General features: G+C 43.0%; 1 protein-coding gene across 1 annotated transcript; it reads left to right on the top strand.

Annotated features, from left to right (window-relative positions):
• The first annotated feature begins 7135 nt into the window (after nucleotides 1-7135).
• On the top strand, nucleotides 7136-15988 carry LOC146614036 (uncharacterized). Its single transcript, XM_085378611.1, has 7 exons — nucleotides 7136-7230; nucleotides 8902-8972; nucleotides 9073-11038; nucleotides 11337-11495; nucleotides 11577-11630; nucleotides 12060-12259; nucleotides 15944-15988. Exons 3-7 carry the CDS (start codon nucleotides 9376-9378, stop codon nucleotides 15986-15988), a joined length of 2121 nt encoding a protein of 706 aa, XP_085234737.1. The 5' UTR covers nucleotides 7136-7230; nucleotides 8902-8972; nucleotides 9073-9375.
• The last annotated feature ends 1243 nt before the right edge of the window (nucleotides 15989-17231 follow it).

Raw genomic sequence — 17231 nt, forward strand, 5'->3', positions numbered from 1 at the left:
AAGATGTAGCTTATGGGGTTAGGTTAACTGGTGATTCAAAACTGCCCTTTGGTGTGAATGCAAATGCTTGTCCTTCCATGTTAGACTGGTGATCTGTCCAGGTTGTACTGCCCTATGGTAGCTGGTATAGGCCCCAAAACTGCTACCCCACAATCCTGATAAGGATAAGTGGAAGAGGATGGATGATTGCAAAGGAATCAGTTGTTAATTATTGTAGCCAGTATTTTTTTCAGAAGAAAACATTTCTTGAGTGGAAAGCCCCCCCCCCCCCCCCCCCCCCCCCCACACACACACACACACACACACACATGCAAATTAAAGACAGAAGCACAGGCCTGCCCAGTACAGTTGCAAGAAGAGCACTTGGTCTAATCTTTGTGCCATCTTTTCTTTGTTGCAGGATCTTGATGAAGAAATGCCTCAGCAAGGCTCAGAAGCCATGCATTCTTCTTCAGTGCAAGATTTTGAAGAGGTAACATTGACCTAGGACAGATTTTAATGAATGTTTCTCATGCACGATGTGTACCTTACGCTATTTGCCGATAGTGAAATGGTCTATTCATCCTCTTGAGTGATGCATTTTTAGTAACTGTCAGATTACTGTTCTTTTGTCTTCATTCTCTATCTGTTACACACGAAGACTGAGACCAGCCAGATTCAGAAGACTGTGAGCTGCCTAAAGCCGCAACCAAACAGCTTTCCAAACAATGATCTGGACCTGAAACATCCAGAGCCTGAAAGGGTAAATATAATCCAGTGTACCACTTAATGAACTAATAATTTAATCTATCATCATTCTTTATGGATGCTGTGTGTGTGTGTGTTTGGCAGTCACCTGGGTGTGATGTGATTTACATGGACCGTGGCTTGTAGGTCCTTTTCATTGTTTCAAAGTGCAAGTCTGGATAACATCTGAGTGTGTGTGTGTGTGTGTGTGTTAACCACCCAAATGTGACTTAGGAGGACCACACTGTTATTGGGGGACTCCGTCAAAGTTTGCTTCATGGTGACATCACTCTGGTTTTAGGAGGGGTCTTCTCGTATGTCTTGACAGTTTGACCTACAGCATGCAGAGCTGACTGCATGTGCTTTGTTTCTATGTTGAAATTTTTTGAAACTCAGGCTTGAACATTAAGATAGATAGTACTATACAACTTCTTAACTTGTTTTAGGCACTTTTTACTGCTTTAGTGCATGGGCTCTCTCTGGCTGTGTACTCTGGCTTCTTCCCACAGTCCAAAGATGTAGCTTATGGGGTTAGGTTAACTGGTGATTCAAAACTGCCCTTTGGTGTGAATGCAAATGCTTGTCCTTCCATGTTAGACTGGTGATCTGTCCAGGTTGTACTGCCCTATGGTAGCTGGTATAGGCCCCAAAACTGCTACCCCACAATCCTGATAAGGATAAGTGGAAGAGGATGGATGATTGCAAAGGAATCAGTTGTTAACTATTGTAGCCAGTATTTTTTTCAGAAGAAAACATTTCTTGAGTGGAAAGCCCCCCCCCCCCCCCCCCCCCCCCCCCCCCCCCCCCACACACACACACACACACACACACACACATGCAAATTAAAGACAGAAGCACAGGCCTGCCCAGTACAGTTGCAAGAAGAGCACTTGGTCTAATCTTTGTGCCATCTTTTCTTTGTTGCAGGATCTTGATGAAGAAATGCCTCAGCAAGGCTCAGAAGCCATGCATTCTTCTTCAGTGCAAGATTTTGAAGAGGTAACATTGACCTAGGACAGATTTTAATGAATGTTTCTCATGCACGATGTGTACCTTACGCTATTTGCCGATAGTGAAATGGTCTATTCATCCTCTTGAGTGATGCATTTTTAGTAACTGTCAGATTACTGTTCTTTTGTCTTCATTCTCTATCTGTTACACACGAAGACTGAGACCAGCCAGATTCAGAAGACTGTGAGCTGCCTAAAGCCGCAACCAAACAGCTTTCCAAACAATGATCTGGACCTGAAACATCCAGAGCCTGAAAGGGTAAATATAATCCAGTGTACCACTTAATGAACTAATAATTTAATCTATCATCATTCTTTATGGATGCTGTGTGTGTGTGTGTTTGGCAGTCACCTGGGTGTGATGTGATTTACATGGACCGTGGCTTGTAGGTCCTTTTCATTGTTTCAAAGTGCAAGTCTGGATAACATCTGAGTGTGTGTGTGTGTGTGTGTGTGTGTGTGTGTGTGTGTGTGTGTTAACCACCCAAATGTGACTTAGGAGGACCACACTGTTATTGGGGGACTCCGTCAAAGTTTGCTTCATGGTGACATCACTCTGGTTTTAGGAGGGGTCTTCTCGTATGTCTTGACAGTTTGACCTACAGCATGCAGAGCTGACTGCATGTGCTTTGTTTCTATGTTGAAATTTTTTGAAACTCAGGCTTGAACATTAAGATAGTACTATACAACTTCTTAACTTGTTTTAGGCACTTTTTACTGCTGTAGTGCATGGGCTCTCTCTGGCTGTGTACTCTGGCTTCTTCCCACAGTCCAAAGATGTAGCTTATGGGGTTAGGTTAACTGGTGATTCAAAACTGCCCTTTGGTGTGAATGCAAATGCTTGTCCTTCCATGTTAGACTGGTGATCTGTCCAGGTTGTACTGCCCTATGGTAGCTGGTATAGGCCCCAAAACTGCTACCCCACAATCCTGATAAGGATAAGTGGAAGAGGATGGATGATTGCAAAGGAATCAGTTGTTAACTATTGTAGCCAGTATTTTTTTCAGAAGAAAACATTTCTTGAGTGGAAAGCCCCCCCCCCCCACACACACACACACACACACATGCAAATTAAAGACAGAAGCACAGGCCTGCCCAGTACAGTTGCAAGAAGAGCACTTGGTCTAATCTTTGTGCCATCTTTTCTTTGTTGCAGGATCTTGATGAAGAAATGCCTCAGCAAGGCTCAGAAGCCATGCATTCTTCTTCAGTGCAAGATTTTGAAGAGGTAACATTGACCTAGGACAGATTTTAATGAATGTTTCTCATGCACGATGTGTACCTTACGCTATTTGCCGATAGTGAAATGGTCTATTCATCCTCTTGAGTGATGCATTTTTAGTAACTGTCAGATTACTGTTCTTTTGTCTTCATTCTCTATCTGTTACACACGAAGACTGAGACCAGCCAGATTCAGAAGACTGTGAGCTGCCTAAAGCCGCAACCAAACAGCTTTCCAAACAATGATCTGGACCTGAAACATCCAGAGCCTGAAAGGGTAAATATAATCCAGTGTACCACTTAATGAACTAATAATTTAATCTATCATCATTCTTTATGGATGCTGTGTGTGTGTGTGTTTGGCAGTCACCTGGGTGTGATGTGATTTACATGGACCGTGGCTTGTAGGTCCTTTTCATTGTTTCAAAGTGCAAGTCTGGATAACATCTGAGTGTGTGTGTGTGTGTGTGTGTGTGTTAACCACCCAAATGTGACTTAGGAGGACCACACTGTTATTGGGGGACTCCGTCAAAGTTTGCTTCATGGTGACATCACTCTGGTTTTAGGAGGGGTCTTCTCGTATGTCTTGACAGTTTGACCTACAGCATGCAGAGCTGACTGCATGTGCTTTGTTTCTATGTTGAAATTTTTTGAAACTCAGGCTTGAACATTAAGATAGATAGTACTATACAACTTCTTAACTTGTTTTAGGCACTTTTTACTGCTTTAGTGCATGGGCTCTCTCTGGCTGTGTACTCTGGCTTCTTCCCACAGTCCAAAGATGTAGCTTATGGGGTTAGGTTAACTGGTGATTCAAAACTGCCCTTTGGTGTGAATGCAAATGCTTGTCCTTCCATGTTAGACTGGTGATCTGTCCAGGTTGTACTGCCCTATGGTAGCTGGTATAGGCCCCAAAACTGCTACCCCACAATCCTGATAAGGATAAGTGGAAGAGGATGGATGATTGCAAAGGAATCAGTTGTTAACTATTGTAGCCAGTATTTTTTTCAGAAGAAAACATTTCTTGAGTGGAAAGCCCCCCCCCCCACACACACACACACACATGCAAATTAAAGACAGAAGCACAGGCCTGCCCAGTACAGTTGCAAGAAGAGCACTTGGTCTAATCTTTGTGCCATCTTTTCTTTGTTGCAGGATCTTGATGAAGAAATGCCTCAGCAAGGCTCAGAAGCCATGCATTCTTCTTCAGTGCAAGATTTTGAAGAGGTAACATTGACCTAGGACAGATTTTAATGAATGTTTCTCATGCACGATGTGTACCTTACGCTATTTGCCGATAGTGAAATGGTCTATTCATCCTCTTGAGTGATGCATTTTTAGTAACTGTCAGATTACTGTTCTTTTGTCTTCATTCTCTATCTGTTACACACGAAGACTGAGACCAGCCAGATTCAGAAGACTGTGAGCTGCCTAAAGCCGCAACCAAACAGCTTTCCAAACAATGATCTGGACCTGAAACATCCAGAGCCTGAAAGGGTAAATATAATCCAGTGTACCACTTAATGAACTAATAATTTAATCTATCATCATTCTTTATGGATGCTGTGTGTGTGTGTGTTTGGCAGTCACCTGGGTGTGATGTGATTTACATGGACCGTGGCTTGTAGGTCCTTTTCATTGTTTCAAAGTGCAAGTCTGGATAACATCTGAGTGTGTGTGTGTGTGTGTGTGTTAACCACCCAAATGTGACTTAGGAGGACCACACTGTTATTGGGGGACTCCGTCAAAGTTTGCTTCATGGTGACATCACTCTGGTTTTAGGAGGGGTCTTCTCGTATGTCTTGACAGTTTGACCTACAGCATGCAGAGCTGACTGCATGTGCTTTGTTTCTATGTTGAAATTTTTTGAAACTCAGGCTTGAACATTAAGATAGATAGTACTATACAACTTCTTAACTTGTTTTAGGCACTTTTTACTGCTGTAGTGCATGGGCTCTCTCTGGCTGTGTACTCTGGCTTCTTCCCACAGTCCAAAGATGTAGCTTATGGGGTTAGGTTAACTGGTGATTCAAAACTGCCCTTTGGTGTGAATGCAAATGCTTGTCCTTCCATGTTAGACTGGTGATCTGTCCAGGTTGTACTGCCCTATGGTAGCTGGTATAGGCCCCAAAACTGCTACCCCACAATCCTGATAAGGATAAGTGGAAGAGGATGGATGATTGCAAAGGAATCAGTTGTTAACTATTGTAGCCAGTATTTTTTTCAGAAGAAAACATTTCTTGAGTGGAAAGCCCCCCCCCCCCCCCCCCCCCCCCCCCACACACACACACACACACACACACACACACATGCAAATTAAAGACAGAAGCACAGGCCTGCCCAGTACAGTTGCAAGAAGAGCACTTGGTCTAATCTTTGTGCCATCTTTTCTTTGTTGCAGGATCTTGATGAAGAAATGCCTCAGCAAGGCTCAGAAGCCATGCATTCTTCTTCAGTGCAAGATTTTGAAGAGGTAACATTGACCTAGGACAGATTTTAATGAATGTTTCTCATGCACGATGTGTACCTTACGCTATTTGCCGATAGTGAAATGGTCTATTCATCCTCTTGAGTGATGCATTTTTAGTAACTGTCAGATTACTGTTCTTTTGTCTTCATTCTCTATCTGTTACACACGAAGACTGAGACCAGCCAGATTCAGAAGACTGTGAGCTGCCTAAAGCCGCAACCAAACAGCTTTCCAAACAATGATCTGGACCTGAAACATCCAGAGCCTGAAAGGGTAAATATAATCCAGTGTACCACTTAATGAACTAATAATTTAATCTATCATCATTCTTTATGGATGCTGTGTGTGTGTGTGTTTGGCAGTCACCTGGGTGTGATGTGATTTACATGGACCGTGGCTTGTAGGTCCTTTTCATTGTTTCAAAGTGCAAGTCTGGATAACATCTGAGTGTGTGTGTGTGTGTGTGTGTGTTAACCACCCAAATGTGACTTAGGAGGACCACACTGTTATTGGGGGACTCCGTCAAAGTTTGCTTCATGGTGACATCACTCTGGTTTTAGGAGGGGTCTTCTCGTATGTCTTGACAGTTTGACCTACAGCATGCAGAGCTGACTGCATGTGCTTTGTTTCTATGTTGAAATTTTTTGAAACTCAGGCTTGAACATTAAGATAGATAGTACTATACAACTTCTTAACTTGTTTTAGGCACTTTTTACTGCTGTAGTGCATGGGCTCTCTCTGGCTGTGTACTCTGGCTTCTTCCCACAGTCCAAAGATGTAGCTTATGGGGTTAGGTTAACTGGTGATTCAAAACTGCCCTTTGGTGTGAATGCAAATGCTTGTCCTTCCATGTTAGACTGGTGATCTGTCCAGGTTGTACTGCCCTATGGTAGCTGGTATAGGCCCCAAAACTGCTACCCCACAATCCTGATAAGGATAAGTGGAAGAGGATGGATGATTGCAAAGGAATCAGTTGTTAATTATTGTAGCCAGTATTTTTTTCAGAAGAAAACATTTCTTGAGTGGAAAGGCCCCCCCCCACACACACATGCAAATTAAAAACAGAAGCACAGGCCTGCCCAGTACAGTTGCAAGAAGAGCACTTGGTCTAATCTTTGTGCCATCTTTTCTTTGTTGCAGGATCTTGATGAAGAAATGCCTCAGCAAGGCTCAGAAGCCATGCATTCTTCTTCAGTGCAAGATTTTGAAGAGGTAACATTGACCTAGGACAGATTTTAATGAATGTTTCTCATGCACGATGTGTACCTTACGCTATTTGCCGATAGTGAAATGGTCTATTCATCCTCTTGAGTGATGCATTTTTAGTAACTGTCAGATTACTGTTCTTTTGTCTTCATTCTCTATCTGTTACACACGAAGACTGAGACCAGCCAGATTCAGAAGACTGTGAGCTGCCTAAAGCCGCAACCAAACAGCTTTCCAAACAATGATCTGGACCTGAAACATCCAGAGCCTGAAAGGGTAAATATAATCCAGTGTACCACTTAATGAACTAATAATTTAATCTATCATCATTCTTTATGGATGCTGTGTGTGTGTGTGTGTGTGTTTGGCAGTCACCTGGGTGTGATGTGATTTACATGGACGAAGTTTATTAGTTGATATCTGCAACTGAATTGAAAACACACCTTTCCAACTGTCCAAAACAAATAAATGTTGCAATATTTTGCTAACAGTGTCACAATCATCGTCTGGTGTGCACAACAATATCATCTTTGGACAAGTGCATTCAGTGTGTGGGACCGGTTTCCTCCCTCAAGTGGCTTGGCTTTAAGTGCAAAGGTGAGACATTTAGTGAATAGGTACAGTGTATAGTAAAAAGCATTAATAGAGTTCAACAAGTTAAGACGTGCTGAAATGAACACTGCTCCCTTTTTAATTAATGGGTGGTCACGTCTAATTAAAGAAATGCAGTATTACCTCATTGGTGCAGGACCTTGTAAAAATGGTATACTTGTCCTCAATTCCCCATTCCATAACATAAACTGCTCAAAATAATAAAGGGAACACTTAAACAATGCGATGTTACTCCAAGTCAGTCACACTTCTGTGAAATCAAACTGTTCACTTAGGAAGTAACACTGACAACCAGTTTCACATGCTGTTTTGCAAATAGAGTAGACAACAAGTGGAAATTATAGTCAATTCACCATAATAAAGGACTGGTTCTGCAGGTGGTGACCACAGACCACTTCTCAGCACCTATGCTTTCTGGCTGATGTTATGGTCACTTTTGAATGCTGGCGGTGATTTCATTTTAGTGGTAGCATGAGACAGTCTACAACCCACACAAGGGGCTCAGGTAGTGCAGCTCATCTAGCGTAGCACATCAATGTGAGCTGTGGCAAGAAGGTTTGCTGTGTCTGTTAGTGTAGTGTCCAGAGCATGGAGGTGCTACCTGGATGTGGAGTAGGCCATAGGAGGGCAACAACCCAGCAGCAGGACCGCTACCTCCACCTTTGTGCAAGGAGGAACAAGAGGAGCCCTGCAAAATGACCTCAAACAGGCCACAAATGTGCATCTGTCTGCTCAAATGGTCAGAAACTGACTTCATGAGGGTGGCTTGAGGGTCCAGCATCCACAGGTGGGGATTGAGCTTGCAGTCCAACACCATGCAGGATGTTTGGCATTTGCCAGAAAACACAAAGTTTGGCAACTTCAGCACGGGCACCCTATGCTCCTCACAGCTGAAAGGAGGTTCAAACTGAGCACGTGACAGTCTGGAGATGCCGTGGGGAATGTTCTGCTGCCTGCAACATCCTCCAGCATGATCATATTGGCAGTGGGTCAGTAATGGTGAGGGGTGGCATTTCTGTGCCTGCCAGAGAGCCTGACTGTCATTGGGTAACAAGATGAGGTCCTCGGACCCTTTGTGAGACCACATGCTGGTGCATTTGGCCCTGGGGTCCACCTAATGCGAGACGACACTGGGCCTCATGTGGCTGGAGTATGTCAGCAGTTCCTCCATGACAAAGGCATTGATGCTATGGACTGGCCCGCCTGTTCCCCAGACCTGAATCCAATTGAGCACATCTGGGACATCATGTCTCACTCCATCCACCACAAACTGTCCAGGGGTTGGCAGATGCTTTAGTCCAGGTCTTGGAGGAGATCCTTCAGGAGACCATCCGCCACCTCATCCCGAGCATGCCCAGGCATTGTAGGGAAGTCGTACAGGCATCTGGAGGCCACACACATTCAACTACACACTTTCATGCCACTCAAGTATTTAATAAGAATAATTCCTTCATTCACATCTGGGATGTCCTTTTTTTTGGGGGGGGGGGGATTAGCAGTGTATGTGTAGTCATTAAAATATCCTTAATGTGAACAGTTTTTTTTTTTTTTTTTTTTTTTTTTCAGCATTTGACATTACTGCAATGCTTTGACAAAAAACTACTTCACTTAAATAGAACTGCAAAGCTAAATTAAGTCTATCAAAATGTGTTTCAGTTTGTTTAGGGGTCTGGCACAAATCTTGCCTTGCAAAATTGGCAAATCAGAATTGCCACCAGTCAACACAGGTGTGTATCCCATTCATATTTGGCTTGACTTTTTTTCAGTTTATTTTTTACCTGTCTAAAGTATTGATCAATTAAAAAAACTTTTGTTCTTACATTCCAGAAAGAAGAAATTTCTGAATATTCAGGGGAGGATGGATTGCCACATTCAGTTCTGGATCAAATATCAAGCGATGATGATGGCAACCACAGCATATCAGAAGAAGAATATGTGCCAGATTCAGAGTCATATGATGAAGATTCAGATGAAGACATCTCATTATTGCCAAGCACATCAAAAGGTCTGCTATGCCAAGATGACATCTCCAAAGCGCATGAACAATCAGATTCAACGAATTTAATCCACAACTTGACAAAGGACAAGCCACAAGATAAAAGTGAGCTTTGCGAAACTGAATCAGAAAAAATGACTTTAAGTAAAAGAAATTACTGCTATTTTTGTGGCAAACCACAAGCTAAAATTTCCCGCCACCTGAAAACGCACAAAACGGCTCCTGATGTTGTGCATGCATTTTCCCTGCCTAGAGACTCAAACGAGCGTAAAAGTCTGTTAGAGAAATTGAGAAATAAGGGAAATTTTAAGCATAATGCTGCAGTTTTGCATGGTGGAGTGGGACCACTGAAAGTGAAGAGAAGACCCAAGATTAAAGCAGTAGAGGGAAAGTTTGCTCATTGCTTTTATTGTCAAGGGATGTATGTTCGCAAGGATCTTTGGAGACATGTCCGCAGATGTCCTAACAAACCAAAAGATGACACGGATAAAGAACCTGGAAGAACCAAAGTACTCGGCCTGGCTTTAACTCTGGAGTCTCAGTGTTATCCGCAGGTGTCAAGTGGAGTCTGGAAGGTTCTTGCTGTTATGAAACAAGATGAGATTGCCTCAGCTGTGCGAAATGACTTTACTGTTATTCAGTTTGCCCAGTCCCTCTACAATAAACATGGACAAGACCCTACAAAGTATGATTATATACGACAGAAGCTTCGTGAAGCGGGACGTTTGTTGTTGTGTCTGCGCACAGAATTCTCAGTGCATAACATGGAAGAAGCTATTAAGCCTGCTAATTTCCAGAGAGTTGTGCAAGCAGTAAAGAAAGTTTCAGGTTTTGATGAAGAGACACTGTCATACAAAACTCCAAGCCTTGCGCTGAAACTGGGACATACACTGCATAAAATGTCTGACATTATCCATTGTCGTGCCCTCATGACAGAGGATGAAGCCCTAATCAAGTCCACTGATGCGTTCAAGAAGTTGTATGTCTCCAAATGGTCTGAGATGGTGTCTCACCGTGCCTTGAACACATTGAGTGAGGCAAAGTTTAACAAGCCATCAACATTGCCCTTTACAGAAGATGTTCGGATTCTCCATCACTACCTTCAAAAATCTGCAGAAAGTGCCTTTTGCAGCTTGGAGAACGAAGCCACAGCTCAGAATTATGCCCAACTTGCACAAGTTACACTCTCACAAATCATTGTGTTCAACCGAAGACGTTCTGGAGAGGTTTCAAAGATGCGCCTCAAAAGTTTTCTTGAAAGAGACAAAACAGCACTCCACACAGATGTTGCCATGGGGCTCTCAGAAATGGAACAGAGACTCTGTAACTATTTCTGTAGAATAGAAATAATGGGAAAAAGGGACAGAAATGTTCCAGTTCTGCTAACACCAAGCATGCTGGATGCTCTGTCACTACTGGTTAGTAGGAGGCCTGACTGTGGTATTTGTGCCACTAATATCTACCTCTTTGCAAGACCCCGATCAATGAGTCATTACAGAGGAATGGACTCCTTGCGTGTTCATGCACACCAGTGTGGAGCAAAGCAGCCTGAGTATCTAAGATCGACACAGCTCAGAAAACATGTTGCCACACTCTCACAAGTCCTTAATTTGAAAAACAACGAACTTGATCAGGTTGCAGATTTCCTGGGTCATGATATCCGCGTTCACCGCGAATTCTACAGATTACCAGTTCCCACAACACAGCTGGCCAAGATTTCCAAACTGCTTTTAACACTGGAAAAAGGACAACTTTCCCAGATCCAGGGGAAATCACTGGATGAGATCAAAATAGAAGGTTTGTATTGAAAGGAGCAAATATTAGGGCAGTAGTTGAATATTATGCTTTATCAACAGAATTAAAACCTAAAAGCACAGACCATTCTGTTAAATGTCCATGATTTAAGGTTCTTGAAGTCTATTGTTTCATCACTTTGCAACATTTGGCAAACTGCAGAGTGGTGGCCTTAAATAGTAAAACTATGTACTATAATTTCCAGTATTTGTTCTGTATTTTGTCATATCTCGTTGTTAATGTGAGGTTTTTGGGGGGTTTGTGTTTGGTTTTTTGGGGGGGTTTTCCCACAATTTCTCAGATGAAATTGCATTAAGTGATGCTGAAACAAAGGACAGTGAGAGTGAATCAGATGATGATGACACAGCACTCACAATGTTGGCGTGTGGCACCAGTGAGCCTGTACATGCAGTAGCTGATTCCACAAACACAGCGCAGCTCCAAGACACTGTAGATTGTGGTAAGTTACCACTAGCTTGGTTTCTGTGGATAAAATGTTTGTTACAAATATTAAAACTTAATCAAATTGTGTAATCAGCAGATGAAGGACCACTCACAATGCCTGCAGCAAGTGAGACTGCTGCTCCCTCTGAAGGTAAGGGGTGCAGTTGGTTCTCTAAGCTTATTATTGTTTCATCACTTTGCAACATATGGCAAACTGCAGAGTGGTGGTAAAAAGTCACTTGGATGAGTGACAAAATGTTTCTCCCACTGAAAACGCTACGTCCAGATTAACAGAATCAACGTTTTGGGATTTACTTACCTGGATGATTGAGCATGCATCAAGAGACTTTTATTCAACTTTTTATTCAGTCTTTTATTCACAGCGGAACACTAAATGTCTCATTTTAGAAATTTGATAAATTTTCAAAGAGAATTTTAGCTCGTTTTGATATTGATGGTAGCAACACATTTCAGAAGTTAGTACAGGGTAGCATCCATTCTTTTAACCACCAAATGTTTTTTGTTTTTTTTGTTTGGTTTTTTGTTTGTTTTAACTACTACTACTTTATATATCTTCCAGAGAAAAATGCTGCTCAATCCCACAATTCCCGAAGAGCTCCCAAAAACATGTGGTCCAAGGCTGAGGTTGCTGCAGTGATGAGGCATTTTAAAGACCACATAAACGAAGGGAAACTAGCCACCAAAAATGAATGCAGTCATTGCAAATTGGTAGAAGATCCGGTGTTGGCAGGAAGAATAGTTCAAAACATAAGAGATTTTGTAAGAAACAGAGGATTAACTGCAAAAAGGCAGAAAAAAATGAACTAAAATAACTGTTTAGAGAGCTGTGGTTTTACATCTTGGTCAGATTGCCAATTGTTGTTAACACTGATGTTCTGTTTAAAGAAAAAAAAGTTCTTGTTAAATACAGAAGTAGTTTGTATTTCATAATTTTTACATTTAATTTATTTAGGGTTTTTTTGACGGGTTATATTTAAAATAAAAAATTATAAATGCATATTTTCTCCCCTTAATATTTACCTTTAAACTATTAAAATTCATTTTAAATGTTTTTAATTTTTCTGTTTTCTATATTTTTATATTTCTGTGGGAAGCGTGGGCATTTTTGTCCATAGATTTCTTTTTTTATTTATGGTTAAAATTAATGTTCAGATCCAAGAACACTAATAAAATGATGTTCCAGTAATCCTGTGTCCTGTCAGATGTGTATTCATGGTAATGATGAGCTATTTACATATTACATCATTGTCCCTTTAAAGACCCAATATTGTTTTTTTTGGACCTCATAAAACACATTGTTGTCAAGTGGACAATGTCTCCAGAAAACACAATAGAGTCTGGTTGGTGTGTATCAGTGTATCTAGACTTCTATAGGGAGTGTATGAGGTCTGAAGTGACCCAAATTTTTTTCAGATTTTTTCGAACACTTTAACCTCGCTCCCTTGGCTCTAAGTCCTTTCAAAAGGGTAGTCCACTTAAACCACCACCGGGCGGATTGACGTAGTATAGTCCCGCCATACCACATAGACCCGTATGTGTGTGTGTGTGTGTGTGTGTGTATATACTGAACAAAAATATAAACGCAACACTTTTGTTTTTGCTCCCATTCCCCATGGGATGGACGTAGAGACCTAAAATTCATTCCAGATACACAATATAACCATCCCTCCCAAACAGTGGTCACAAATCAGTCCAAATGTGTGGTAGTGGGCACATCTGCTATATTGAGATAATCCATCCCACCTCACAGGTGTGCCACATCAGGATGCTGATCTGACATCATGAGTAGTGCACAGGTGTACCTCAGACTGCCCACAACAAAAGGCCACCCTGGAATGTGCAGTTTTTTGCACTATTGGGGGTCTGGGGACCCAGAACCGGTCAGTATCTGGTGTGACCACCATTTGCCTCATGCAGTGCAACACATCGTCGCATGGAGTCTATCAGATTGTCAATTGTGGCCTGTGGAATGTTGGTCCACTCCACTTCAATGGCTGTGCGAGGTTGTTGGATATTCGTGGGAACTGGTACACGCTGTCGTATACGCCGGTCAAGCACATCCCGAACATGCTCAATGGGTGACATGTCCGGTGAGTATGCTGGCCATGCAAGAACTGGGACATTCTCAGCTGCCATCTGCCCTGAACAATGTGAACCATGATTCATCCGTGAAGCGCACACCTCTCCAACGTGCCAGACGCCATCGAATGTGAGCATTTGCCCACACAAGTCTGTTACGGCGACGAGCTGGAGTCAGGTCAAGACCCCGATGAGGACGACGGGCATGCAGTTGAGCGTCCCTGAGATGGTTTCTGACAGTTTGTGCAGAAATTGTTTGGTTGTGCAAACCAATTGTTCCAGCAGCTGTCTGGGTGGCTGGTCTCAGACGATCTTGGAGGTGAACCTGCTGGATGTGGAGGTCCTGGGCTGGTGTGGTTACACGAGGTCTGCGGTTGTGAGGCTGGTTGGATATGCTGCCATATTCTCTGAAACGCCTGTGGAGACGGCTTATGGTTGAGAAATGAACATTCAATGCACGGGCGACAGATCTGGTTGACATTCCTGCTGTCAGCATGCCAATTGCACGCTCCCTCATTGCTTGTGGCATCTGTGGCATTTTGCTGTGAGACAAAACTGCACATTCCAGGGTGGCCTTTTGTTGTGGGCAGTCTGAGGTACACCTGTGCACTACTCATGATGTCAGATCAGCATCCTGATGTGGCACACCTGTGAGGTGGGATGGATTATCTCAATATAGCAGATGTGCCCACTACCACACATTTGGACTGATTTGTGACCACTGTTTGGGAGGGATGGTTATATTGTGTATCTGGAATGAATTTTAGGTCTCTACGTCCATCCCATGGGGAATGGGAGCAAAAACAAAAGTGTTGCGTTTATATTTTTGTTCAGTGTATATATAATATTCTGTAACTCTGTAACTTCTGTCGGTGCTGTGCTTTTTTGGAAATCGAATTTCCCAGAGGAACCCACCCGAGGGATTAATAAAGTTCTATCTTATCTTATCTTATCTTATCTTATCTTATCTTAGTTATGCTGCAATAGACGTAGGCTGCCGGGGGATTCCCATGATGCATTGAGTTTTTCCTTTCCAGTCACCTTTCTCACTCACTATGTGTTAATAGACCTCTCTGCATTGAATCATATCTGTTATTAACCTCTGTCTCTCTTCCACAGCATGTCTTTTATCCTGTCTTCCTTCTCTCACCCCAACCGGTCGCAGCAGATGGCCCCGCCCCTCCCTGAGCCTGGTTCTGCCGGAGGTTTCTTCCTGTTAAAAGGGAGTTTTTCCTTCCCACTGTCGCCAAAGTGCTTGCTCATAGGGGGTCATATGATTGTTGGGTTTTTCTCTGTATCTATGAAGCGCCTTGAGGCGACTTTTGTTGTGATTTGGCGCTATATAAATAAAATTGAATTGAATTGAATTAATCAAACCTTAGGGGTCCTTAATCAATCCTCTGGCCTTAGGGGTGGCTGTAGCTCAGGTGGCTGAGCAGGTCAGCCACTAATCAGAAGGTCGGTGGTTCGATCCCAGGCTGCCTCCTGGCTGCATGCCAAATATCCTTGGGCAAGATACTAACCCCATGTTTGCCTACTGGTGGTGGTCAGAGGGCCCGGTGGCGCCAGTGTCCGGCAGCCTCGCCTCTGTCAGTGCGCCCCAGGGCAGCTGTGGCTACAATGTAGCTTGCCATCGCCAGTGTGTGAATGTGTGTGTGAATGGGTGAATGACTGAATGTAGTGTGAAGCGCTTTGGGGTCCTTAGGGACTAGAAAAGCGCTATACAAATGCAGGCCATCAATCCAGGAAGTGCACCGGTTGGTCAGCCTAGTCTTGCAGTCTCGGGCGACTGCTCAGTCTTAGCAGTGGCTGGTGTTTTGCGCCTCTGGTATTCTTGCCAATCCCTTTCTTTGCCCCACTCATATATTAAACCATGTGCCTGTTAATCTTAGCCACTATGATGCCTTACAGGAGCTTCTATGTGGTACTGAGGCAGGTTATTGGCTGGTAGTTGGATGGAACTGGTCCCTTCTGGAGAACTGTCTGGCCTTCATTTAGCCAATCTGGGGGTCTCCATTATTGACTACCAGCTGAATCATTTGTACTGCCAGACGCTCATGGAGTACAGTCAGCTTCTTTAGCCAGTAGGCGTGAATCATGTCAGGGCCTGGTTCTCTCCACCTCTTCATACTGGAGGTGCTTTCTTAGATGGCTGCCACTGTGATGGTTACTGGACCCTGTTCAGAGAGGATGCTGTGGTTTGCTCTTAGATCCACTAGCCACTGAGCATTGCTGTTATGGGTTGCATCCTTCTCCCATATCTCTTCAAGTATTGCTCCATCTCAAGCTTTGGTGGTGCTTTGGTTTATTCTCCTGCCTTCAATTGTCTGGGCTAGGCTGTGAGTTTTTGCTTGTACTCTTTAGGTACCTTCTTCATCGCCCTTTTCTGCAGCTCTGAAAGTTGGCTAACCTCCCTCTGTGCTTCCTTGATCTTGGCCACTTGTCCAGGGGTCTAGGGTACTGTCTAGGGTACTGCTCCTTGTGGCTGTTCATCTTGTAGCCAAGCATCTCACTGATCACTGCTGCTGTTTGTGTAGTGCCAAGCTTCAACATGAATCTGTCTTTCAAGTCAGTTCCAGTTGCACTCAACGATCATTCTTCCATCACACCTGGGGCTTGGTACTGAATCTCGTGTGGGGTTGATGATATCTCTCCCCTGACCTGTCAGCCTGGCTCCCCCTTGCCATAGCATTTGTGTTGTACCTCATCAATCTCTAGCTGTGAGAGCAGTTCCTTCTTCCAGATGATGGAACACTGAGCTACTAGTTGTTACACCACCAATCAGGATGCTGTGTATTGAAGATTCCATACGTCCCTCATCCTAATCATATAACTCCTTCCGCTGGAGTTACTTGCATAGTCGCATTCCAACAGGACCTCATTTTCATTTCTTGCCCACTTATGCCTTCTTGTTCCAGTAGCTCACTTCACGTCAGTGTGTTCTGGTTCCTCAACACCTGACATGGACCTTGTTAATCCAGCTGACGTCAGAGCCGGCCGGTATGGCTTCAGTTTTGTTTCTCGCTATCCAGCTGCTATGAAATTATAATTAAAAATGATAACACTGCATAATATCTGGTAAGTTGCTACAGTAATTTGAAGGAAAAAAAACTATTTTTACAGACAGGTAAGAGAGTTCAGACTAAAATTAGCAGTACAGTGGATTCTTTTGTCTGCTTTGAGACAACCATTCAAACAGCTCTCCCAGCCCCCCACAGAAGGGCAACAACCTCCAAATTACAGCCAAAATATCACTTTCTTTTCTCAGCTGTGATTTTAACACAGTAAAGCATCCTCTTTGGAAGACTCATTGACTGAAAGTATTAACTAACACTTTTATAAAAATAGTAGTAGAATAGCTTATTCTTTGTATTTTCCCAAACTTTAGGACAACGGTAAAAAATGAGGGATTTTTGCTTTTCTCATTTTAGTGCTTGTTGTTCAGCTGTCACGCATCATTTCGCCCGTCATCACACTGAAACTATCATCACGTCTTAATGATGAAATAAGAGCCTTTGTTCTATGGACAAGCAGCAATCCCTTTTCTCCATGTCTGAACAATTTCTTATTGAATGCCATTGATGTGTTTTGTCCTTTAATAAAATTATTCATGAAAGATTTGTCTATTTTTTAGACTACTGTCAAAATCCTG

Source organism: Diplotaxodon limnothrissa, linkage group LG18 (genome assembly GCF_057381915.1).
Source record: "Diplotaxodon limnothrissa isolate DT_005_m linkage group LG18, D_limnothrissa_male_GT1.1, whole genome shotgun sequence".
Lineage (NCBI taxonomy): Eukaryota > Metazoa > Chordata > Actinopteri > Cichliformes > Cichlidae > Diplotaxodon > Diplotaxodon limnothrissa.